General features: G+C 37.8%; 1 protein-coding gene across 1 annotated transcript in view; it reads right to left on the bottom strand.

Moving 5' to 3' along the window:
- Positions 1-25848, bottom strand: part of LOC120421549 (D-aspartate oxidase) — a 31292-nt gene extending 5444 nt beyond the window's left edge. Inside the window, exons 1-2 of the mRNA XM_039584776.2 lie at positions 25612-25848; positions 17267-17504 (exon numbers count right to left, since the gene is read on the bottom strand). Of these exons, the coding sequence (XP_039440710.1) occupies positions 17267-17454 (188 nt within the window). The 5' untranslated portion in view covers positions 17455-17504; positions 25612-25848. The remainder of the gene's footprint in view (positions 1-17266; positions 17505-25611) is intronic.
- Positions 25849-26204: the final 356 nt, after the last annotated feature.

Below are 26204 nucleotides of genomic sequence, written 5' to 3'. Positions count from 1 at the left end.
AGTGTTTTTGCAAATCAAGTTTTAGTAACAAAAACTAAAATAAAAAATCACCAAAAAAATTTTTACCGCGTATCATTTTTTTTTCAGTGTAGTCCATATCCATACCTACAACTTTGCCGAAGACACCAAATCGATCAAAAAATTCCTTCAAAAGATACAGATTTTTGAATTTTCATACATCATTTTTGTATGGACAGCTGCCAAATTTGTATGGAAAATGATATGGACAAACTAATGATGCAAAATGGCTTCTTTGGGCATACCGAAGGCACCAAAAAAGTTTCAGTCGGATTAAAAAATACAAAAAAAAATAGAATGACCGAAATCTGAGAGAACTGCTCAGATGGTTTAAAAATTGGTTAAAAAATTGAATTTTCTGGAATGTTCAGATCGAGCTCCGTGAAAACATAAAAATGACCAGGGGAACTCCTGAAAGTGACCAAGATTAAAAATTCCTCAAAACAAGTATCTGAAAAGAATCTTAATGACAATTTATGAAGTTTGTGCCGATTGCTTTAACATTTTAATATAAACTTAAATCCGAACCAGCTTGAATTACAAGCTTCCCAGTACACCAGCATAAACTTGGTACAACTTTGGCAGCTTCATAATAGTAATGCAATGTAACCAAACCCGATGGCCTCTTTTCCTGGCGTGCATGTCCTATTATGCCATGCACACCTGCAGCAACGATTCCTGGTCCCAGCCCAGCAGGTTCCCATCTCCCGTTTACTGAAAGCTTTGTACCCATGGGCGCATCAACCAGGGCGCATGATGATGGTGCAATATGCAACTATTACAGGTGAATTTCTGCACACAGTTCAAAAAGTAAAGATTGAAAAAGAAATATCTGTAATCACTCTTTTGAGAAATTTTAACAAATTGAAACATAGAGATTTAATTGTGTTAAAGGTAACTTAAGTATCTTTTTTAAATGTGCCCAACAGGGAGTAAAGAGAGAGTGTTACACACAATGACATACGAGCAGCAATTTGACGAGGAAAATCGAGGGAAATGAGGTCGAGTGGGAGGGGGGGGAAACCCCCCCGGGGGAGGGAAAATAGGATCATATGAATGCAGTAAAATGCTGCGTTATTGGATTTCCCTCAGCCACCCAGAAAGGCACGGAATGAAGGTCCTCGCTTGATGTGTGGAATGTGCTTGACTTTTTTTACACCGTTACTGATAATTGGTTTCAAGAGCGCCGACCGACGGGCCTTACTTGAACGTGTGAAAAGCTCCAGTGTCCATCCGTTTTATAATCGGGAAATGAGTGGAAAATTATTTTCTGGACGTCGAGAGTTAATTGAACGCACGCTTGGTCAACACAACGGTGACGCTGTATCAGCGAGCTGTATTCATGACCTTGCAACATGGATGGGATTTAATAAATTGCGCTGTGCGGTATCCAAACAGGCTCTCCAATTGTCTGTGATTTTTTCATTTTCAAGTTAATATATTATTTCTGTTTGTATATATTTTGAGCTCACTTTTAAAATAAAGTATTTTTTATGTTTAATAAATTATAAGCATGCAATAAATAGTTTGATAAATAATTTAAATACTGGAACAACACACTTTAAAACACGACTTCCATAAATAAAGCATGCAAAAAGTTGATGTGACCGTCAATTAAAAATCTCATGTTTCGACTAAAGTTTTGAACCCAAAACTTCCACTTCTCAAACCTTAAACGTTAAAACGTTGCACCATCGGGCAGGTGTTCTTGACACACACACACACACATTTTTTATTGGGTGTTTATAATCCGTAAATAGAGACGCGCACGGAAGTATAAACAACCGTGTGGTGTCTATAAATAGACCCGCGCCGCCCTGAAGAACCGAATCAACCCCGGCATGCCAATGCTGTCGCCTGTGCCGTGGCCTGGCCCGACTTGGCCACAACATGCTAGCGGAACCGGCACCACCTGACGACGAAGAAGCCATAAATTACGTAACGAGCGCAAATGTGTGGCGGGCGATATGCAAATAAAATGAATTGGAAGACTTTAAGTGCACCTGCTTGTATGGATTTCACAACACAGACAAAGAAATGTTAAAAGGGGGCTTTGGACGCATTTTCAAACTAATGTTTTAAACTTGGTAGAATTTTTAATAAACTGACCATTTTTTTTGTATTTGTATAAGATTATTCAAACAATATACTCAAATTAGGATTTAATCCAGTTGTCTGTGGCAGTTCTATGTTGTGCGTTCTACATAAGAATAGTGACCTAGAAATGTGCGGTGCAACAGTCCAAGAGTCACAACAGTCACAACCTCAATAGTTGCGGTGGAACCAGCTAAAGGTGTATCGATTGTTTTATGATACGATTTTAAAGCGAAAAAGATGAACGGCTAAAAAGTTTTAGTAAAATTATGAAAGTTTTTTTTTCAAGTTTTTATTGAGAAATTTTACATTTTTCATAGGAAAAAATAATACTGCAAAATTTTGGGGTCATCGACACCAGTGCATAATGGTCTAGATTGCGTTTTTAAGTGGAAATTGGATTTTCTGAGAAATTGTGCGGTTTTGGAGCTTTGGAACTCTTGAGACAGTTGAAGCAGCTGAAAAAGGGCAAGTTTTGGTGATTAAGCAAATAAAGCTTTTCAGAAAGGCTTTTGAGAACTTGTTTTACTCCATGAATGTTTTAATTATTATTAATTATCTTTATATAAAGGGGTTACATGTAGAAAATCTAAAAATTACTCGATGCGAGATATACAAATTTTAAAATGCCCCTCCCGTTATCAAATCACAGAATCTTATGAGAAATTGTACTAGCTCTGCGGACTGAAAAATCAAGTCTTACATATAGACAACAAAAAAATGTCAATCCCCTTGTTTTTCAACATTTTAATTCTAATATCTTCACAGGAATTACAATGTTAGGACTATGCAGACTTTTATTTGATATTGTCTAGAGAATCGATTCCCGCCGATCGGATTTTGAACAATTTGACGACTCTTTAAAACAGTTTTAATAAATGATTTTTGTATTTTTTTTAGGGAGATAGAATATCCTGCATTTTTCTTGAGGCTTTTTGCATATCGTAGGCTATTTCCACAAAAAAATGAACTTACCTCACCTTCAAAATTGACTTCAAAACGAAAAAAAAATATGTCGTGTTTTGTCTTTAAGTGTATTTTTTTCGGAATGCCTATAATTTCTTATAAGTTGTCTTTGACCACTTTTTGATACGATGCAATGGCGTCGTGGTACAGCAATATTTAAATTACGAAATAAAATATTTAATATTTAACCCCTTCCCGCCCAGAGCAAAATCGAGATTTTTTTCGTTTTTCTGGAGTAATCATGGGCGTGAGAGGGTTAAATAACTCTCCTCAAATTTTAATCTCAAGTGCCACTCCATATACACAAAAATGGCTCAAATATGCCTAGGACAACCTGCCTATAAAGTTGTATTTGAAATGCAGTGACAGATTCCTCAGAACCGTTATCTGGACCATTCGGTATCGGTTCTGATCTATGTGACTCAGAAGTAGGGGAATTTCTCGTATTTTTGGCAGGTTAAGCTCTTGCTCCTAACTAGAGGGTGACGAGCGGGAATTCCCGGGAAAAAATCCCGGGAAATCGATCATTTTTGGACCTCTCGATTCCCGGGAAATTTGGTCGAGACTCTCGGGAAATTTTATTCTTATAAATATGAAGGCCAAATTATATAAACTAATCAGAAAACCATTTGAAAAAATCGAAATTGTCCAGAACATTGAGTGTTCAATGATCGATATTTAAGTTCGAATAAACCAATGCTTTTATAATCTTCTTATTTAGAAAGTGTAAATTTTAACTTGTCAAAAAATTCCAATAACTATAATTGAGTGTAAACAAAAGTTACATTGAAGCATACTTTGCAGGTACACCCCAGAAATGAAAAACTCAAGTTTTTTTTAAAATATTATTTCAATTTATTATTTCTAAGAAGGAAAAGCATTTTTAAAATAAGTTCATTTTCTATATCATCTCTGGAGCATAGCAAACCTTATAATTTTGTTTTTTTTTTATTCTAAGTAAGTTAATTTCGCTGTATCAAGGTAATTTCCTTTTTGATGTCAATAGTAGTATTGGGTTTAGCATCAACCTCAATATTAAATAACATTTTGGAAAAATAACTCTGCAACTCTTTGTAATGTTTAGGTCCGTCAATTGTTAAAATTCTGGATTTCCGGATAACTGTTAATATTTCTTCATTTAATATTTACAGCTGGCCCAAGTAGGAAAAACAATTTTAAATTGTTGTTTTGAGTTGTTATTTATAAAATTGCAAAAGTTAAGATACTGCGAAATTATATATTAGCTAATTTTAAATTTTTAAAAATCTAATAACAGGTTCATGCAAACAGCTTCAGAATTCAGAAAAAATATATCAAAATGTAGAACAGTGAACTATAAAACGAGGCTACTTAAATTAACGATTCATTGAATATGTTTGAATTAATTGTAACTGAATTAGTTTATAACATAACATGTTACTGAACAAATTTATTACATTTCTGTTAAATTATTGGCACTATTGCATAGTTTAAAAAAAAACTCCCGGGTCCCGGGAATTCCCGGGAAATAGCAAAATACAACTCTCGATTTCCGGGAAATTAAAAATCTCGAGAATCGTCACCCTCTACTCCTAACTAGAGGGTGACGAGTGGGAATTCCCGGGAAATCGACAATTTTTGGACCTCTCGATTCCCGGGAATTTTGGTCGAGACCCCGGGAAAATTTAATTTTATAAATATTGAAGCAAAATTATATAAACTAATCAAAAAACATTTGAAAATTTCAAATTGTTTAGAACATTGGATGTTAAATGTAAGATGTTCAAGTCCGAATGAACCAATGCTTCTCTTATCTTCTTATTCCGAAGATGTAAATTTTGAATTATCAAAAATTCAAATAACTATAATTGAAAGAACTTAAAATAATGTGGACCCCAAAAGTTACCTTAAAGCATACTTAGCAGTTAAACCCCAGGAAGGAAGTCTAATGTTTAAAAAAAAATAATTTATTATTTCTTAGAGGGAAAAGTCTTTTCAAGATAAGTATAATTTCCATATCCTCATTCTAGCATAGCAATCCTTATAATGTGTGTGTGTGTGGTCCAATCCAATACCCGCTAACCAGTAGCGAAATTATGGGAAAGTATGATTTGTATCAGACTGTGTATATGCCGAATGCTGATACAGCTTATCTCAATCCCGGGTATTAGGTGGTGATAGCCCTCGCGCTGCTTCCAACGACCCATTTCAGAATGACAGAGCTCCTTGCGGTCCAATTCCGAGGTCGTTGGGCATTGTCCGGCCCCGCCTAAACATAGAAGCAAGCATCTGAAGGAAACTCGATCTATATTTAGATTTCCAATCCCGTCAGGCAAATCAGGGATCAGCGCGTATTTAATATGAGAAGATAACATGTTTCAACACTACGGATCATTTCACTGCTAGAGTGTAAACCTTCTGATGGCCGACTGCTTAGCGTCCCAGACCACCAATTCAAAGGCGTGAGTTCGAATCCCACCTGAATTATTTTAGTTTTTATTCATATTCAAATTCCTGATTCCAAATTTCAAAGGTACCGACCGGGATTTGATCCCTGAACCTTCTGCTTGGGAGACAGAAACCGTAACCATTAAGCCACGGAGCCGGTTTTTCTAGCATAGCAATCCTTATAATCTAGTTTTTTTTAAATTCTTATTGATTTAATTTCGCTGTATCAAGGTAATTTCCATTTTAAGTGAGATCGAAGCAATCTGTGCCTGTGGTCGCACGCATTTTTCGTTTGCTGTCATTTTCGACCATCCGATAATTTTTAAATTTTATTTAAAATGAGTGAAATGAGTGAAATAAGTTAAAATACGAAGATCTCGATACTTCTCGGGTGCCAGTCATTTACAGTGGAAGTGGTGGAACCCATTTGGAAGCTTTTTTTAATGGAACTTGAGAAATTTGGCCCTACGACAACGGAACAAGAAAGGCAGGCCGCAGGAACAACAATTGCGAAGTGGCCATTAACTCAAGCGTTCCTGTGGGTCAAGTTCCTGCATTATAACATCCAGGATGGCGTTGGGGACGTGTTTGATGGCTGATCCTTACCGACAACAACGTCAATCAAGAATAACTGACGAAGGTAGGGGTGATGATCATCGTCCAAGCACTTCAAAGTCGTGTGGTGCTTGCTGTATATCGTGCCGGAAGTTCTGCTGATCAAGGCAGATTCAAGACAAGAACTCAAGAAATCTAAAGATTCATGTGGAACGTGACGAAACGATTGGAGTGAAGCTGTTTTTGAAGATTGCGTGTTTTTGGTGAGAGCTTTCCATTATTTTTTTCAAATAACCCTTTCATCAATTCTAACATTCATACATTCCAATGAAGACAACTACGCCATTTTACTATATACGTGGTAGGGTGTTCCCTTGGTCGTTCGCTGTGAGTTGTGGATTGCCTGCTTCTCTAATGAAGGTTCGACTGAGGGGGCATGCTTATTAATTTCTCGTCGCTCCATACCCTCAGTGACGTGATGGGAGCAAGGGCGTCTATGCGAAGTGTCCCTACACTCGCTACAAATTTCCGGCGCTTGGGGAGGGAAGAGGGAAACCATTTTGATCTATGCGCCGGTATTTGTAGCACTAAAATTCGTGCAAAAAAACTTATGCACGTGGGTGTACAGATTACGGAGTAAAAGATGATCGAATTGTTCACCTAGCGCTCACATGTGTTCCAGGACCAAGTTGCCTGCGGGTATGGGGATCATACATACATACACATACATCAAGGTAATTTCCATTTTAAGTCATTTTGTGATTCGCTTCAACCTCAATATTAAATTATATTTTGGAAGAAAAAAACTCTGGCAATCTTTGTAAAGTTAAGGTCCGCCAAATGTTAACATTCGGGTTTTCCTGATTACTATTTCTTCAATGAATATTTACAGTTAACCTTAAAAAAGAAAAACAAACAACTTTAAATTATTGTTTTGAGTCGCTATTTATCATATCGCAAAAATCCCGCTGCTGGGAAATTATATATTAGCTATTTTTATACTTCACAAAAATCTAATAAAAAGTTCATACAACAAGTTGTATTTGCAGATTCAGAAAAAAAATCAAAAGGAGGCTACTAATTAACGTTTCATTGAATAAGTATGAATAAATCGTAACTGAATTCATTGAAAAGAAACATATTTATAACTTTTCTTTATACATTATTGGCACTATTGGCATAGTTAAAAACACTTCCGGGTCCCTGGAATTCCCGGGAAATTTACAAATTCAACTCTCGATTCCCAGGAAATTGAAAATCTCGAGAATCGTCACGCTCTACTCCTAACACCATCCGATTTGCTGATTTTCACTATTTTAACAACTTATTTTGTAAAACTGTTGATAGAAACTTGCTTGCTCACTCCCTATTGAGCTATTTATCACTCGATTCAGTTAAAAAACGCTTTATATTAGCTGTATTTGATCGTCGAAGTACTGATATGGCAACATTAGAGGCAAGCTAGAGTAAGATGCTGTTCCCCTAGCTAGAGAGAGAGAAATTAGATAAAATTTACATTCATCTCATCTGCTAAACAACAGTTTCCTAGTACAAAGCACCCTTCAAACTGAAACGTAAGTTAAAATCAACTTGTGTGGCAGAACTTGATGTATATTTAGGAGCGAAACATATCCCAAAGGAACACATTTCTCCAACGTACCTTCAAACAGTAAAAATCAAATGGCTCATAACCGAGTATTTGTCTGTTCAGCCATCATAAGTGCAATAGTAGAATGATTTTCAATATATTTTTTTCACGGTAAATCGATTATGGACTTTAAAAACAATCAACAAAAAGTAAGTTACGATAAAAAAAAACACCAAACTACTGTAGGACACTTTTGCATAGAACGTCAAACCGCGCTTTGCTCAGGTACGTGAACATCGTGAAGCACGGGTCGATGTAATCAAATATTCGCAAAACAAAGTTTAACCGCAAACCACACACATTCCCGTGCCACGGCATGTCGGTGCGTACTCTTGAGAGGAGGTTTGACTTGATTATAGCAAAATAATAAAAACCTTGGGTTGGGGCGAGGGGGGCACCAAGTTCATACGATACTACACGGCACTGCATGCCGCGAGTGTTCTCGCGCGAGGAAATAAGACAGCTTTGACAGCACGACAGGTGGGAAATTCCCGTTGGTTTTTGTGTGGCCTATTTTGAGTAACATTTTTCTGTTTTGCATGTGCAGAGTTTGTTGCATTCTCGAAGTTTGATAAGATTTTATTTAAATATTTTATTACAATTTTCTTGAACTGATAACATTTGAATTAAAATTATATGAGTAGGTAAACAAATATTTCAAATATGGTTATGATTTAAAATGGTTTATGCTTTTAAACAAATTTGCTGAAATTTTGTACAATGAATTTTTCTCATTTTGCTTTCACGTTGCCAAACAATGTTCGTATTAAAATAGACAATTCAGTTTGCTTGCTTGCTTGCGGCCTTTGGTAATGACGGTAGCGACTTAAGAACAAACACAACAGGCCACACAAATTATTATCAGTAGATTCGAGACTCGAACTCGCGAGGAGTGACACACAGAGCGACACAAACAGCTGAACAATGACGCAGACAAAAATGTCCCAAAAATAGCGGCAAAAAAACGCGTGGCTTTGTTTGTGTGTGCTTGCCTTATGAGCAAAGTAAACATTCATCTGGTCCAATAAGTGTGTTGTATGTATATATATTTATATTTTTTGCGTTTTTCTTGTTCGTTCTGTTAAGGAAACCATCAATGTCCAAAAAAACCTTCTATTTCTGCAAAGTTCATCCCTGCTATTTTCTACAAAATGCCACACAACCGAGGAAAGACCCAGAAAATGTCAATTTGTCGACTTTGCGGAAGTTCCAAGAGTGATTGCCCTACCCGTGGTGGAAGGGCGGAACGGTCTTGGCTCGCAATATTAAAAGGAAAAATACATTACTGGCACGCAACCATAACCACGTGGCATTGGTCTTGCGAGTTATAGAATGTGGAGCAGCAGCAAACAGTTTGGCCTGCTTGAATGATAGAGCATTTCTATTCTTTGTACGGAAAAACCGGAAATGGGTAGCCTGTGGTGATTGTTGCTGCAGCCTGGTGGTCATTATGGTTGAAATTCTAGCAGGTTGGAAATTATGTTTGATTTAGAGGTGGGCAAAAAAAGAGCGAGCCGCTCAAAGAGCCGGTTCTTTAAAAAGAGCGAATGAAGCATGGCTCACAAAAAAAGAACCGCGGTTCTTTTTTAAACTCCGGTCTTTAGAAAGAACCGTTCCAAGATATAATGATTTTTAAACTTGTTATAAATATAATTTATTGAATTTCGAACTGATTGTAGTATAAAATTTGTTTTTAGAATTGAAAATGAAATTCCAAATTGAATAATAATTGCTTATAAAAATTAATCCCAATAAAGCATTGCTGACAAACACCACTTAAAAGTTTTCAAACTCGTTTTCAGTTTCCTACTTTTCTTTGAAATTCCAAAGGTAAATGATTTTCTAAACAAAATGAAATAACTTTTCATTGTACAACTGATCGTACATTAAAGTATAACCCGAATACAGATTTGAGCATTTGAAATTGCTTAGCATTGTAAATTATTACCAAAAACCTACTAAATATCTGAGAGATTTCGGAAAAAAAAAATTCTCTTGCCCGCTTAAACTTTAGCGTTTATAGACTTTATCGTTTAAATCAGAATGCAGAAAGGATAAGTGCAGTGCTTCTGGGGACGCGCAGTCCTATTTTTTCGTGATAATTTTCGTCTCTTTTGTGTCGCTGTTTGTGTGCATGGGGTGATTGGTCATAATAATTGAATAATGCCTTCATAAGTGCAGTGCTTCTGGGGACGCGCAGTCCTATTTTTTCGTGATAATTTTCGTCTCTTTTGTGTCGGAGGTTATTTTTTTTGTGCTTTTGTGTCGCTATTCGTATGGGGTGAGTGATTGTGGTAATCGAATAATAGCATCATTGGTGCGCTGGAAGTAAGGACGCAAAATCGTGATTATTCAGGTTAATTTTTTTATGTGCTTTTGTGTCGCTGTTCGTATGGGGTGAGTGATTGTGCTAATCGAATAATAGCATGACTTACTGAATTATTTGTGTCTGGAGCGTAATTTTCGTTGAGTAATTGGTGTTTTTGTGATTTTTTTTTTTGTTATCCTAATTAATTGTTTTGTGATTTTCAAAGCCCTTCCTATATCATCGTTGATCGGAAGGCACGGCGTCGGGTAAATTGTGTATATTTTTTTCGAATAAGATTTTATTTTTTATGGTGAAAAAGCCATTTCTATATAATGATCGAAAGACGCACAGACATTTTGGATTAATTAATAGTGGAGTGAAATAATTGTGTGTGAGTGACTTTGTGTGTTAACCAGAAAGACCTTCCTATAGCATCGTTGCTCGGAAGGCTCGCCGACGGGTCTGTTATGAAAGTCCTCCCCATAGCATCGTAGCTCGGGAGGCATCGAAAAGCCAATACCTTATCCTACTAACCCAAAAAAATAATAATCACGTGATGCTTGAAGGAGATGCTGTGGATTCAACGGTCTCAAGCGGTATCAACAAGTATATAGCGAAAAACTGTGTGCTTGATGAGTCTGCAACTTCAACTATCGGACTATTATTCCTCCCTTTCGTTGAACTGCAGGCTTCTTGGGAGGGCGCCGGTATTGACTAGTAAAGTAGGGATCTTCAGAGGTTAAACAGTGAACGGATGGTTGGCTCCCACTGATCATTTTTGATTCATTGTTTAACTTCAGCTGATCTGTCAATAACGGAGTAGCAGCTCATTGGTATGCTCAAGTCAGAATGCAGAAAGGAGTTCGCATGCCATGCAATTATTTGAAAGTTCAATTTCGAATAGAAATCAAGTGATTTATAAATGTCCAATGTGAAATAACTTTAAAAATCACACTATTCTTAAAAATAACATTTTTATCAAAATTTTGAAAAAGAGCGAAAGAGCCGTTCAAAAGAGCGGTTCTTTTTAATGGGCGAACGAAAATGAGCGGCTCCTAAAAAAGAGCGGTTTTGCCCACCTCTAGTTTGATTTGAGTAAGAAAAGAGCTGGTGGGTTGTTCCTACAAAACTGTTATAAAATGCTCACTTTTAATCCAGCTGGGTTATTTTGGATTTTTTTTTTTTTGCAGTAGCGCAGGCGGCAAGTGAAACAGAAATTTATATTTCGAAAACTTGTTATATTTGAATAGTTTAAGTTGAATTTTACAAAACTTACTTGATCACGTCTTCCTCATCTAATGATCAAATGTTATAAAATGTTTTCCAACATTTTTGTTATTTTAAAAAAAAAAAATTAATATAAGGCTGGTACACCCCTCCCCTCCCCCATCTCTTTGAAAGTTGGCCCAAAAAACTTCAACATTTCAATGGAAATTTAAGTGCAATCAGCTGAAATTGAATTAAAATGCATTTCCCTGCGTTTAAAATCATTTAAGCATGTTTGGGTTCAGTTTTTTAGAATTTTTGAAATTTTTGAAAACTAATTATTGCAAAAGAACTGAACTAGTGTAAAATGCATTTTAAAACACTTTTTGCATTCAAATGTTAAGACTATGGCTTGTTATTTCAATTATTATTATTATTTTTTTTTGCAATCTCGATATTTCCATGGAATTTTATGTCAAGCTTGAGCATTTTTTACGGTGATAAAATCACAGAATACAAAAGATTTATCAATATTTTGGACCACTCTGATACTTCCTGCAAAATTTGAACTTTTTTTATTGGCTTATAAATGAATCGATTTCTTGTTGCTTTATTATTTTAAAGTCGATGCAATAATTTTCTACATTTTTAAGCACTTCAATAGCATTATTTTTTGAAAACGAAAATGGAGTTTCCTCTGTTTATAGTGCATCTAAAGAAAGACTCCAGATTTGTATTTAAAAATGAAAAATTACACTTTTACAACTCAGAGTTAAAATAATAACTTTCGAAAGGGAAATACGAAAAATCCTAACTCGCTTAATTCATGACAAAACTAAGGCCGTAACTATTTTTGCAAAAAAATTATAAGCAACACTTTTGACATTTTAATTAAAAAAAAGTGTTTTAAAAAGCATTTTACACCAATCCAATTTTTGCAATCATTAGTTTCAAAAATATTTACGTACAGTCATCCCTTATATTCGGAACAGTTAACAGATCGGCCAATGTTAAAAAAAATCATAGAAAATCGATAATTGAACATAATAATTTGCTTTTACCTTCATGTGGAAGCTTTTCTTTTGATCTTTCTATTGATGTATTGACCGGCTGTAAATTTTTAGGTTTTATATCAAGTTTTTGAAGAAAAACATTGACCCTTGAAATCCACAAATTCGAAACGCTTGTTTGTTACAGACCTAAACAAACTTTTTTTCTCTCCAGGAGTACATATTTTTGCCTTCCTCACCTTAATGAGGAAAGGCTATTAAATCACTCGAAAAATGAACTTCTCAATTAGACCTCCTAGACCCACCTTCATGTATACCTATCGACTCAGAATCAAATTCTGAGCAAATGTCTATGTGTGTGGTGGGATGTTGATCAAAAAATTGTCACTTGATTATCTCAAGACTGGCTAAACCGATTTTGTCGGTTTTGGCCTGATTCGATCCGTCCTGTGGTCCCATAAGTCGCTATTAAAAATTATGGAGATTAGTTAAGTACTTCAAAAGTTATGCTAAAAAAACGATTTTAACAAAAGTTCGGAAGATTGTAAAAAGGGTGGTTTTTGTAAGAAAACCCGTCATGCTATACATTTTCAGAAAGGTATTAAAAAGACCTTTCCAACGCGTCCAAGACATTGAAGATCTGACAACCTTATCAAAAGTTATAAGCACTTAAGTGTTATTTACGCACTTTTTGGAGGCCGGATCTCAAATATTTTGATGAAAACGTTGTCCGGATCTCTCATGCGACCTATCGTTGGATAGGTAATCAAAATACCTTTCCAACGCGTCCAAAACATTGAAGATCTGACAACCCTATCAAAAGTTATAAGCACTTAAGCGTTCTTTACGCATTTTTTGGTGGCCGGATCTCAGATATTTTGATGGAAACGTTGTCCGGATCTCTCATGCGACCTATCGTTGGATAGGTAATCAAAAGACCTTCCCAACGCGTCCAAAACATTGAAGATCTGACTACCCTATCAAAATTTATAAGCACTTAAGTGTTATTTACGCACCTTTTGGAGGCCGGATCACAGATATTTTGATGAAAACGCATTTTGGAGGCCGGATCTCATGATCATCTCATCTTATCTCATGATATTCATGCGACCTATCTTTGGATAGGTAATTAAAAGACCTTTTCAACGAGCACGAATTGGATTGAAGATCTGACTACCCTATCATAAGTTGTAACCACATAAGTGCCCTGCAATATGAAGATCTGACTACCCAATCTAGTGGTATGAATAATGAGTCAAATTGATAAAACTCTGAAAAACACCGCCATTTTGTGTCTATTTTGGATAGCACCCTTTAAATGTGAGGAAGGCACCAACCACCTAAGGGTGGATTAAGTAACGTTTTTACAAAATAATGACTTTACTAACTGAAACAAATAAAACTCATGCTTAGTAATGTTTCATAAATGGTCTGACAATTTTTTTTGTGAAAAATGTTCCACAATTGTGGGAGGCACAATAACATCCCACAATCATGGAACAGGCAATTTGGAGGCAGCGTTTTGTTGCTCTGGATAAAATAGTCTTGAAATGCAGTTTTTTTTTTTTTGAAAAATACTTCATTTACAAGAGATTAGCAAGAGAATGTTCAAATAAAGGTCCTTAAAATAGTAGGGTCGACAGAAAAGTTGCATTTTGTATCCTATTGACAAATTAAAACAAAAAAGTTCCAGATTTGTGGGTGTTCCGAATATGTGAGATGACTGTATTGACGGACATGTTTTTTTCGCGAAAAAAACTATTTGCGGCACTGTACAGCAGAATTCCACAAAAACTGTAATATAATAATATTGAATGTTTGGCTCTTATAACATGTTAGTCTTAATTTAAAAAAAAAATGGAAATATTGTATTGAAAATTTCACGAATGTTTCATATTTTAACATTGAATATCGCACCATTAGTTGTTGAGATATCGACAGTGGAAAATGGTGGGTCGATCAAAAAAAATCCTCCTTCAAAAGCTACAGATTTTTGAATTTTCATAAATTATTTTTGTATGGACAGCTGTCAAATTTGTATGGAAAATTATATGGACAAACTGCAAAATGGTTGAAGGACCCGAGTTCGGTTTACGTCGCAGAGTTAGCCGCGGTTTACTGCGCACTGCGAATCATCGAGACCATGCCACCTGACCACTACTTCATCTTCACCGATAGCTTTAGCTCTGTTGAGGCTATCCGGTCTCTGAAGCCGACCAGGGAGTCTACGTTTTTCCTCACGGAAATACGCAAGACTTTAAACAACCTGGCGGCTCAGTCCTTCAGCATCACGGTGGTGTGGGTCCGCGCTCATTGCTCGATTCCGGGTAATGAGAAAGCGGACTTGCTCGCCAAGAAGGGTGCTGAGAGTGGAGACATTTTTGAAAGGCCAATTAGCCTACAAGAATGCTACGGTTTGCCGAGGCAGCGTGCGCTCCTGGATTGGCAAAAACAATGGGACGACGACACCAAGGGACGTTGGATGTATTCCATACGACCTAAGGTGCAAAGAAAAGCCTGGTTCAAGGGAATGGAGTTGACGCGTGGATTCATCAGAACGATGTCCCGCCTTATGTCGAACCATTACTCGTCCAAGGCTCATCTTTACCGTATCAACATGAGTGATACAAACTTATGCGACTGTGGGCAGGGTTATCAGGACATCGACCATCTCGTATGGGCGTGTCCAGATCACCAGGCTCACAGAATTAAGTTGAAAGATACCCTCAGGGCCCGAGGAAGACCACCAGAAATCCCGATGCGAGACGCGTTATCTCAACTAGACCTTGATGTTCTCTATCCGATCTATCAGTTCCTCGTAGATTCCAAAATATCCATTTAGTTTTCTTCCAGTTAGTTTTCCTTCAGTTAGTTTTCCTTCAGTTAGTATAACTCGCCTTCACACAAAGCCGTCGTTTCTGGATTGCACCGGAAGCAAAGCAAGAACGCCCCAGCAGCTGGACACCGAGTTGCGGCTGAGGACACAAGCAAAGGCCAGCAGAGCCAACCAAGACCCCTACACAATCCCCCTTCCCATCCCACGCCTTGTCTTTAACATCAATCCCTTCCCTACTAACCCCGAGTAGGCCGCGGGTAATCGGCTCCCCTCCCACTAACATTTACACACAAGATCCTCTGTAATTATTAAGTCAAATGTAATTACAAAAGCCGACTCGGTCCTAACCAGGTCCCAGTACCGAAAAGGACCTAATAAAAATAATTTTATGGAAAAAAAAAAACTGCAAAATGGTTTGTTTGGGCATACCGAAGGCACCAAAAAAGTTTCGGCCGGATTAAAAAATATAAAAAAATCGAATGACCGAAGGCGGCAGATTTAAAAATAAGTATTCGTGAACCCAGGCAGACGGTTATAACAAAATTCATGCCATTTCAATAACAAATACTGTTAAAATAACAGAAAGTGTTATGGAATCTTCTTGAAAAATCCATTTTTGCATAAGAGTTTAATAACAGTTTATGTCATATTCCCAAGTTATTTCCGTCTGCTCGGGAAAACTTTAGAGGACCAAATTGGTCCAAAGTGTTGTTCATAGTGATGCCACAGAGTCCCAGGGACATCACTGAATATGAAACGTTAATTTGTGAAACAGTACTAGAATTTTTTTTTCGTCGTTTTACTAGAAATTTAAATACTGATACGTTTCTAGCCTTCCAGTGTCACACTTCTGTGTCACCAAATAGTTTCTACAGAACCTCTCACCGTTTTAAACTTTTCAACCTTTCCTCATCGAACTTCAACAGCCCTCCAAAGAGAGCCTTGAGCCATGCCTGAGTTACGTCGTAACACACACACACACAGTTCATCTGGGGCGGGGGGGACACACCAACTTATGAAATGTGGAGCACAAAAGCAAGATGAAACAGGCAACAAAAAAGGAGCTACGACGAGATCCATCCAGAGTGCCTCTTGAACTGGGTCGACTTTGACTGTATAGGATCGCTTCTTCGCCATATGAGCGAGGGGTCGTGAAAATTGCCAGGCAAGTCTCGAGTTGGCTTTGGCAAGCTGACACTATGGCTGCCGGGGGAGGGGGAGAAAAACAAAAGCTTCAACACTGAAAGCCATCCCCCAAAGACACATACACTGTTGAATGGCTCCAGGAATAATGAAGGTTCATTAAAAGTTTTGGACGGGGAAGGAGGTGAGGTGGTTCCCTTTGGGAATCGAAGACTTGCCATACTCTGGTATGTATTGTTTAACGAATATCATTGGGGAAGGTAGGTGGACACTCACGCACTTAAGAGGCATCTGGTCATGGCTTTTCCATTTATGCCGATACATCGATTACAAGAAGTAGGTTGAAAGTTAAAGGGGAACTTTGAAATTGAAATATCATGTCAATTTACCTCTTTTTCTCAAATGACCTGCTCGCCACCGTTTGTCATGTGGGACCGATATTGATTATCAATTGAAAAGAAATTATTTGTTGCTAAACACCCAAACCTTTCGTTTACGATGAATCACACAAAAAAAACACACATCCATAAAGAAGGCACCAGCTGGGTCGCGCGCCACCACACCCAGAATTTAGGGGCTGGAAAAAAGCTCGCTTTCAATGACGATCTTTCATACCGAGGCCGGGGTTTTTCCAGCAAAAAAAACGAAAAATAGAAAGAAAAAGAGTCCATTGTGCACGTGGCAGCAGTGGTCCCGTGGTGCGACGTGATTGCCTCTAATCGGTTTATTTTCGATTTACACCTCCCACGCGTTTCCTAGGCCAGCAATAGGTCGATGTAGAAGTGCTTGGTGAGCCGTGGTCAAAAGTGTTTTAAACTTGTTGTTGGTCGCACTTAAAAAATCGAAAACGAACGTTTTAAAAACTTTAACATGATTTTATTTTCAACTCTCAAGTTAATTCGCCTAACAGAAATATCCTCCACCTGCTTCAAATTGAAACGCAAACCGACCTGCAAAAAGTTACCCCTAAACTCAATATTGAACATTTAAATTGACTTTTCAATTTAACCAGCACACACACACACTCATCTCAACACAGATCTACCCGGACTCACCTGGTGATTTCCTCCGTCGGACCGGCGAAGCTCGTGCTCGGCCGAAACAGTCCCGCTGCCACGTCGCTGCACGTGTCCTGCTCGAACCGGTCCGCCAGGATGGTGACGGTTGCGTTGCGAAACTGGCGCTGCAGCTCCAGTCCCGTGGTCAACCCAACCACACCCGCACCGACCACGCACAGATGCATCGTCAGAAAAGTACACCGAGGCTGGATGGATGGATGAAGATGTATGCGGCCTGGAGATGATCAAGTTGTAAAATTATTTAGTTAAAGCAAATCATCTTTATTTAGTTGTTTCTTGTGAATGTATGGATCATTCTTTAGAATTTAGCAATCTTATTTAAGATTTTACAATTCCATGCATTGTTTTAACAAGAGAAGGGGATTTTCATGATTAATTTTTCCCTACAACTATGCGAGCTGGTAATACAAAATGGGCATATGAATTTTCAAAATCTTTATCTTGATGGCAGATGGCAAAAGGACGATTGGTCAAAAGTTCAACTGAAAAAAGATCAAAAGTGGACAAAAAGCCCAAGGGACAAAAGGTCAAAGTCAAACTTCTAAAATATTTTTGTAGAATTTATTTTCTTAGTTCTTTCTGAGATTTTTCATTCTTCATTAGGCTGATACTATCAAAAATTTGAAAAATGTCAATGAATTTATGAAAATTTGTTTTGTTCCTAAACTTTTACGTCTTTAACAGGTCTAAGGACCCAAAATTTAAATGTTGTCAAAAGCTAACAAAGTCTCTATTACATTTTTTGATAGCATTTCCACTCTGTGAAAAAACTTCTTAAACATATTGCGAGTTATCTAATTCGATCAATTAAAAGAAAAAGTCTGTTTTCAAAAAATATTTCAAGAGATTTTCCATTCTTTAAAAACTAACTATTCTTGAGTGTCGTAATATTTTTGTTACTTAATTTCCATTCTTTCAAACATAAGCAGTTAAAAAAATCTATTAAAAATGTCTCTAAAACCCCGGGGTCTAATTTTTTTCCGAAAACCTCCAAAAAAATATTTTGCAGAAAAATAATTTAAAAAAAAAATCGAACTTTTTTACATTCGACCTTTTTACATTCGACTCTTTGTCCATTCGACCTTATGTCTTTCGACCTTTTGTCATACAGTCCTTAGACAAAGCAGGTTATGATTAAGACTTTTCAAATAAAAAAAGTACCGTCATCAGGGGTGACATTGGAATCTGGAGGTGAGATTGGGTCATTAAAAAAATGCTGAAATTTGTATGACCCAATCTCACCCCTTAGACCCAATGTCACCCCTGGTGGCAGTAATATAGAAAAAAAAATCCAGGGACAAGGAAAGGGATTTGGAAAAGGCGAAGTGATGATGCTCCATTTTTAAAGGGGGTAAGGGAAATTCTCCACAGAATTCCTAAATAAGTTTTGCTTGGAGTTGGACGGTTTTTGAGAAGGTGAAAGGTCTAGGATACGCTCTAAGCAAGCCTTGCGATCAATTGTGAATGTGTTATTTTTATATGTTTTAATAGACTAAAAGCAAACATTGCAGCTATAGGGTTTGACGAATGTTTTGTTTTTGGCCAAGTATGATAATTCGGAAAAAAAAATTTTGAAAATATTTGAAAATGAGAAAATTCTCTACAATTTGTCGTTTTGAACGTTGTTAGTCCGACCTTTGATTGTTGAGTAAAAATGACCAAAATGAGTTTTTTTTTAGTTCTACCCTCAATTAACAATCGATGATATCTTGGAACCCGTTGATCATGTTTTCAATTTTAGAAAGAAAAAAAGGTGTGAAATTTTCTCAACCTTTTTGAAATCGAGTTTTTTTTAAAAAAGTTTTTTGAAAAATGTCCAACTCCAAACGAAACTAACTTGGGGACACCGTGGAGATTTTCCCTTGTCCCCTTAAAAAAGTGGAGCATCAACACTTCCCGTCTTTCAAATCCCTTTCCTTGCCCTGGTGCGCGGTGGAGATGTGAGCGGCCGGCAATGGACGGCTGTCATAGTGGTGAGAATCTGGTGCAGGTGGAATTGGTTCTATTCCCACTTATCATTCCTAGGCAACTTGGGCTTAGACCATCATCACATCACATGGCGAAATCCAGTCTGCAATCCGCTAAAATCACCGTCTCCTAGCGAAGCGAAACAAAGCGAAGCGAAAAGTTTTTTGAAAAATGGGTATTTTTTCAGAGTGTAGCAATATTTCTGGAATAGTCCACTCTAATAATATTCCAATTTTATTGGTTATTATAATAATATATTTATATTCATTTTGATACCACAGTATTGAGATAAACCCAGCTTCAGTATAAAAAAATCTAGTAAAACATTTTTTGTTGAAACTTGAACAAGTCAAAAAACGCCAAATTGCAAACAACCCTTCCATCACTATCGTCAACCAGCTCAGCTTTCCTGCTCCAACCATTCAAAACAGTGAGTTTTCCCGGCGTTTTCCACTCAAAAATATTGTCACCTTCGTCACTGCCACTGCCGGTGGTACGTTGTCCGGCTTGGGGTGTTTGCCCTGGTTGGGGGCCATCCATCCATCGTTCTTCGCACTCATCTATGTCCGTCCATATACACAACACATGGACCAGACGACGACCACTTGGACACTTCTGGCGACGCCCTTACGCCGTCGTCGTTGAAATGTTCTGTAAAATATGACCGACGCGGACCGTTTGGGGAGGGGAGCGATGGAGCGCAGTGGCCACAATAACATTAGGGGACATTAGGGTAAACTTTTCTTACCTAACTAAAACTAGTTAAAAAAATAAATTCTTTTCCACTCAAATTGTCCCAAAATAATGTCGTTCTCAAAAACGTCGACAATGTCCACTGAAATGACGACCCCTTTGCCTCGAAATGGACAATGTTTCGAATATTCGCTCATTTCCTAAGAGGTGGTCGCCAAACCGGCGCGGCCCGAGCATGGTCGTTGGTGTGGTTGGTGATAAATTAATTAAACGAAAGTTCAAGTGCATGTACTAACCTTGTTGGCAGCGTTGCCAGCAAACGGCAGCTCAGTAGTTTATTCGAGGTGTTTGCTCCCAGCAACATATGTGCCAGAGCACACCTCATCACCGCTGTAGGAAACCACAAATTGAGCAATATTCAGGCGAGAATGTTGACGCCCAACAGGTAGAAAGTGGATGTGAGAGGAATTTTTGAAAAAATGCACTCGAGAAATACGTGAGACAAATTGAATCACATTTTATTGCATCAATTTGTGCAGGTTGAATATTCTGGCTCTTTTGATGTAATGTTGTTAAGGGGCCATTACAGGACTTTATATTTGATATTTGTTCAAACCAAACACTTTTTTGTCAAAAAATACATAGGAGTCATTCCAGGTCAACTGAGTACACTTTTGGACTCGACCTTCACCGACTTGGACCAAACTTGGAGGGAACGTTCATCTATCGATAGTTAACAGAAATCCCAAGTTTGGTGCTGATTGGACCATCCCTCTAGTTTTGGCACTGCCCTCTTTTTTGGCGATTTTCTAAAAAACTTTTTTTTCTTTTAATCATAACTTTGCAACTATTTGAGCAAAAGACTTTCTACAGGTTGCATTTGATAGAAAATTGTCCAAGGAATTCGATAAAAATAAAATTTTAACTCTTAAATGCCCACTAATATTATATTATAACGTTTTAAGTATAAAAATTCAGTTTTGACCGATTGCTTATATTTTTATTTGTTTTATTTTATCACCATCGTGTTCCCCGGACAATTTTACATAATAATCAATGTAGACTTCAAACTAAAATGAACTATTGGCGAGATACAGCGATTTTACTGAAAAAAGTTTGATTTTGCACTGCACTCTGTCCTATGAATTCAAATCCGAAATAAGTTTCTCACATATAAAAACCGAATTATGCGAGATTCATTCCTTTTTGTTGAAAAGTACACCATGAACTTTCGAGTGCTGCGCAAAATCAAACTTTTTTCAGTAAAATCGCTGTTTCTCGTCAATAGTTCATTTAAGTTTGAAGTCTACATTGATTATTATGTAAAATTGTCCGGGGAACACGATGGTGATAAAATAAAACAAATAAAAATTTAAGCAATTGATCAAAACTCGATTTTTTACTTAAAACGTTAAAATATAATATTAGTGGGCGTTTAAGGGTTAAAATTTTATTTTTATCGAATTCCTTGGACAATTTTCTATAAAATGCAACCTGTAGAAAGTCTTTTGCTCAAATAGTTGCAAAGTTATGATTTAAAGAAAAAAAGTTTTTTAGAAAATCGCCAAAAAAGAGGGCAGTGCCAAAAATAGAGGGATGGTCCAATCAGCACCAAACTTGGGATTTCTGTTAACTATCGATAGATGAACGTTCCCTCCAAGTTTGGTCCAAGTCGGTGAAGGTCGAGTCCAAAAGTGTATATGTCGTACCCAGTACAAGTTTAAAAAAATAATATCATGTGACAAAGCTTACAAGTTAAAAAATATTTCAAAATATTGGAAATCATTAAAATCCTGGCTATGGCAAACACAGAGATATTGGTAGTTGTTTAAATGAGGGCAATCCCTTAAAACATACTGTGCTAAGTTGAGATGAGTGTTCAAAATACATAGATCAAAAAATAGTTTTTTTTTAATTGAAAACTTTTAGAATTTAGTAAATTCAAATTCAAATTCGGTTTTATTGGTGAATAATCAGATACAATAAGTTCTTTGAAGGTACAAAACAGAGTTTTGGAGTTCCTTTCAGCTGTGTGTTACATCATAATCCATTTTGGAACAATTGTTGCTTGTAGTTAAGGGGTTACCGAAAGTGAGAAAAAGTTAAGAAAAAAAAACTTACTAAAATTGCAAGGGAAAGGGGATAGAAATAGAAAAAGCTTAAAACTAGATCACAGTTTTTTATCCTTTATAGAAGTGCTTAATCATCAGCTCCCCGAGGGCCAGAAATTGCCCGCCTTGTTACGGCAGGTCCGAAACCGCGTCATCATCTCCCCCGCGAGAGCAAAGAACTCCGGCAGGGTAAAGAGATCTTCCCCGGTGACTCCTTGCTGGGCCGCATCGCCGCTACCGGCAGCGACCACGCTTGCAAACGACCGCCCCCATCCAGGAGGGAACGCTGGGTTATCCGCTGGAACCGTACACTGGCCAGCTGCAGGAACGGCTGCGCTCGTACTTCGTTGAGAAGGGTGGGATGCTGCTGCTTTCTTCTTCCTCTTTTCCTGCTCCTCGAGGTAGGACTTTCGCGCGACGCATCCGCGGTAATTACCGGTATGGTTACCGCCACAGTTCGCGCGGCTTGGTTTGTTCTGCGTTTTCCCCCAAGTCCGCCTTTCGTGGCAGTGCGCACACCTCCGAGAGGTGTGACTCACCGCACTTCACGCAGCGGGGCTGGAGGTTGCAGTTCCGCGAGCCGTGGCCGAATTTCTGGCAACGGTGGCATTGCGCTGCGTCCGTCGGATTTTTGGAGTAAAACCGCCAGTTTACCCAAAAACCGTCCAACGCCTTAGTCCGCCGCAGGTCTTGAATTTTGACGGTGCCGCGGTCGAAGTACAACAGGTACAGTGTGTGTGTACCTGTGACGGTTGTCTTCCGCGAGAGGACTTTTATGTCTCGCGGCGTTATTCCGACACCCGAGAGGTGCTCCTTGAGGACGGAGATCGGGCGGTCTTGATAACCCTGCAAGACGACCTTAACAGCGGTCTTCTGCACGGGGTCGAATGTGTAGAACATGAAGTTTTTACGCTTCAATTTCTCCACAACCCGGTCGAAGTTCTTTTGGTCAAACGTGAACACTTGCACTGACGATTTACCTATTTTGAGGCAGTACACGAGGCCTTCCAGCTGCTCGTCAACATCGTCCGCCAACGTGTCCAAAACGAAAATTGGTGGTGGTCGTCGTTCCTTTGGAGTAATTACTTTTTTTGGCGAAATCACTTTCTTCCGTGCACGACCATCGTCGTCGTCGTCGTCGGTAGTGCTACCGTCGGTGTTGTTGTTGTTGCTTTCCTCGTCACTCAGTCTCGCGAACTTGTTACTGGTGGGAATGTTGGCGGATGTTGAAGTGCCATCGGTCGACGGATTGCCGGAAGTAGCTGAACGGAGCCTTATAGAGCTGCGGCCCTGGACACGGTAATTAGGGTGTAATAACTTGGGGTCGAATCCTTTGGCGCACACACTCCCCGGCGCGATGGCGGTCGACGCGGCGTTGGTTTGTTTACCTTTTTGCACACGGCCGGTAGACGAACTCCGCGGGTTTTTCGAGGCCGCACTCGAACTGCCACGGCCACGGCCGGCACTTGGCATGCTGTTGGAGCAAACTCGCGGCTAATCACGGTAAATTACGGCGAAAAATTTCGAAAAAACGATGGAGCACTGAGCACTTGACTGCTGCTTGCACTCGTGCGTACACGGAGGTGAATTTAGTAAACTAAAATCACAAAAATCTCAAAGTTTCATGACGTTTCAACGAAGAGTTCGCGTCGGAAAGGAGCTTTTTATTTTCATTTTTTGGGGGATTTTCCACTTGGAATCTAAATTAGTTTCGATGGCAATAAAATTAAATATTTGTTTAACATGTTCTAATGATATCGTTCCTGAAAGCTTAAAAACTTGAAATTTGGAAATCGACGCACTATTTCTGTTCTGTTCTGTTCTATCCGAAACCAATCAAAAATATCCAAATATTATGCTGTAACAAGGCTAAAACAGCTGTCCCAATTTGCTCCATGTGTCCCGATTCACCCCAGTTAACGAAAAGTTTTCCCATACAAATTCAATCGCTTTTCACCAATCGATCCTAAATTTGTGAGAGATTGATTTTTTTATTCCACCCTAATACCCCAGTTCATATTTCAAAAATACTCAAAACGAAATGGTGTATGCAGTTATGCTTTAGGTATTTAATATTTTTTGTGAAATACTAAAATTGTCATAAAATACCGTTTTTTGAGAAAATGCTTAAGTATTCACAATCTGCAATATGGGTCAAAAGAAGATGGAGCTCAACAAGATACCGTATTTTATTTCGAAAATACTCAAATTTTCATAATTTGCAATATGGGCCGACATTTGAGAATTTCACTTTATTAGAGTTTTTTTTATGAAATATTTAAATTTTCACAAAATACCGTACTCAAATTTTCATAATTTCCAGCATACGAAATTGCATTTTCACTTTATAAGAGTTTTTTTTTGCTTTACTAAAATTTTCCCAAATACCTTATCTTTTTAAAGTACTAAAATTTTCATAATTTCCAACATGAAAAATTTTGTATGCATTTTCAATTTATAATAGTTTTAATTTAAACCCAAATTGAAGTGTTTTTGTGAAAAACTCAAATTATAACAAATTACCGTGTATTTTTTGAAAACACATTTTTTTATAATTTGAAATATGGGTATTAAACGGAGCGAAATATTGAACTATAGTATATAGTATCATCTAATTACTCTTAATTTACTTTTGGTTAGTTTGTTTATGTGAAAAATTAAACTATTGTAAAGTTGTCTGATCATTTCACTTAAATAATTCCGAAATATTTGAATCTAGCTAAAATATGTTTTGTAGCTATTTTTTATGATCAGCCAACAAAAATGTAGCTCTTTTTGTATGACCAGCTTGCAATTTTTTTAAGATTTGTATGAAAAAAAAAATGTTCCAACTTGACTTCTCTTGACATAGGGAATGCATGTACAATCAAATCGTAGAGGTTACTCCATTGTGAAAATATTTTCAATTTTTAAAATTCTTTGATTTAAAAAAAATCATTTGTGACATTTTTAATTGTAAGACTAGTTTAAAAACCCAAAAAAAATACACAGTCACTCAAAGCTGAACAAGGACTGAACAAATTAAAGCTTCAAACTCAAATAATCCTGCAACAAATTTCAAAATATTCTTCCCAGCTCACATTTCATCGTAACCCTCGCCAGCACACGAAACATCGCAATAAGACCGGTTCGAGTACGGGAGAGAGTGGAATGCGGGGCCACTTTGTCACGAAAACAGAGAAGAACCCCTCATTCACGTAATACTCTCACCACCAGCCATTGAGCTAGTTGGGAAGGAGTGAGTGACTGACTGATTGTAGTGGGAGCTTTACGCTGAAAGGATTTGCTTAGAGGCGGTAGAAATTTCCATTGTGAAAAGCTACTCCACAACTTTTCAACAGCCAGAATAATCGCGTAAAGTGTATTGTGAAAGTGTGTGCGCTTTAGTACTACAAAAGAAGTTGGCAAATCTCAACTAACGTTTTATAAAGTTTTGAAGAATTTTCAGCCTATAATTATTTTAAATTTGCAAAATAATGAAAATGCTTTAAAAAATCCAATTTTCCTAAGACTTTTCCAAAAGTGACTCTCGAAACATACTTTACCTACCTTTTGCGTTTTGAATGTAGATTTTCCTCCACGCTTTTCTCCACCTCACGAAAGGAAAATCGATCGACGACGGCAAAGTTTTCGGAGGAAAATGGTTCACTAACCGGTCGCCCGTTTGTCACGTAGCCCCCCAAACGCGGGTTGGTAGAAAAATTTACGAAAACCTGTCGAAGAAGTTACGACTCACTCTCGCGGTTCGACTCGACAGCTGATAGCCAACTGCCTGTTATTGCGCGGAGAAGAGCAGAGACATCAGGGCAGATCGTGCGAGAGGACCAACCAAGTGCTGCGCTATCAGCTGTTGTTGTTGTTGGATCTTGTCTCATGCGGTGCTGGGGAGCGAGAGCAATTCCGCCGGTCGAGCCCTAATCAGACGTGACGGTATTAATGTAGCAAAAAAGTAGAAGTTGATTGGCTTACAATCATTATCACACGCTTGATTCAAGGTGAATGGGCATTTACTTTCGGGTAGGGTAATTTTTTTTCTGAGAAAATGTTTGAAAAGTTTGAAAATTATCAACCCTAGATTTATTTAAATCACCTTTGCCCTGTATCTTAGCACCCAGAGATCAAATTTATAAAACAAATTTACA

This window comes from Culex pipiens, chromosome 3 (assembly GCF_016801865.2).
Source record: "Culex pipiens pallens isolate TS chromosome 3, TS_CPP_V2, whole genome shotgun sequence".
NCBI lineage: Eukaryota > Metazoa > Arthropoda > Insecta > Diptera > Culicidae > Culex > Culex pipiens.
This window is presented reverse-complemented; position numbering and strand designations above follow the sequence as displayed.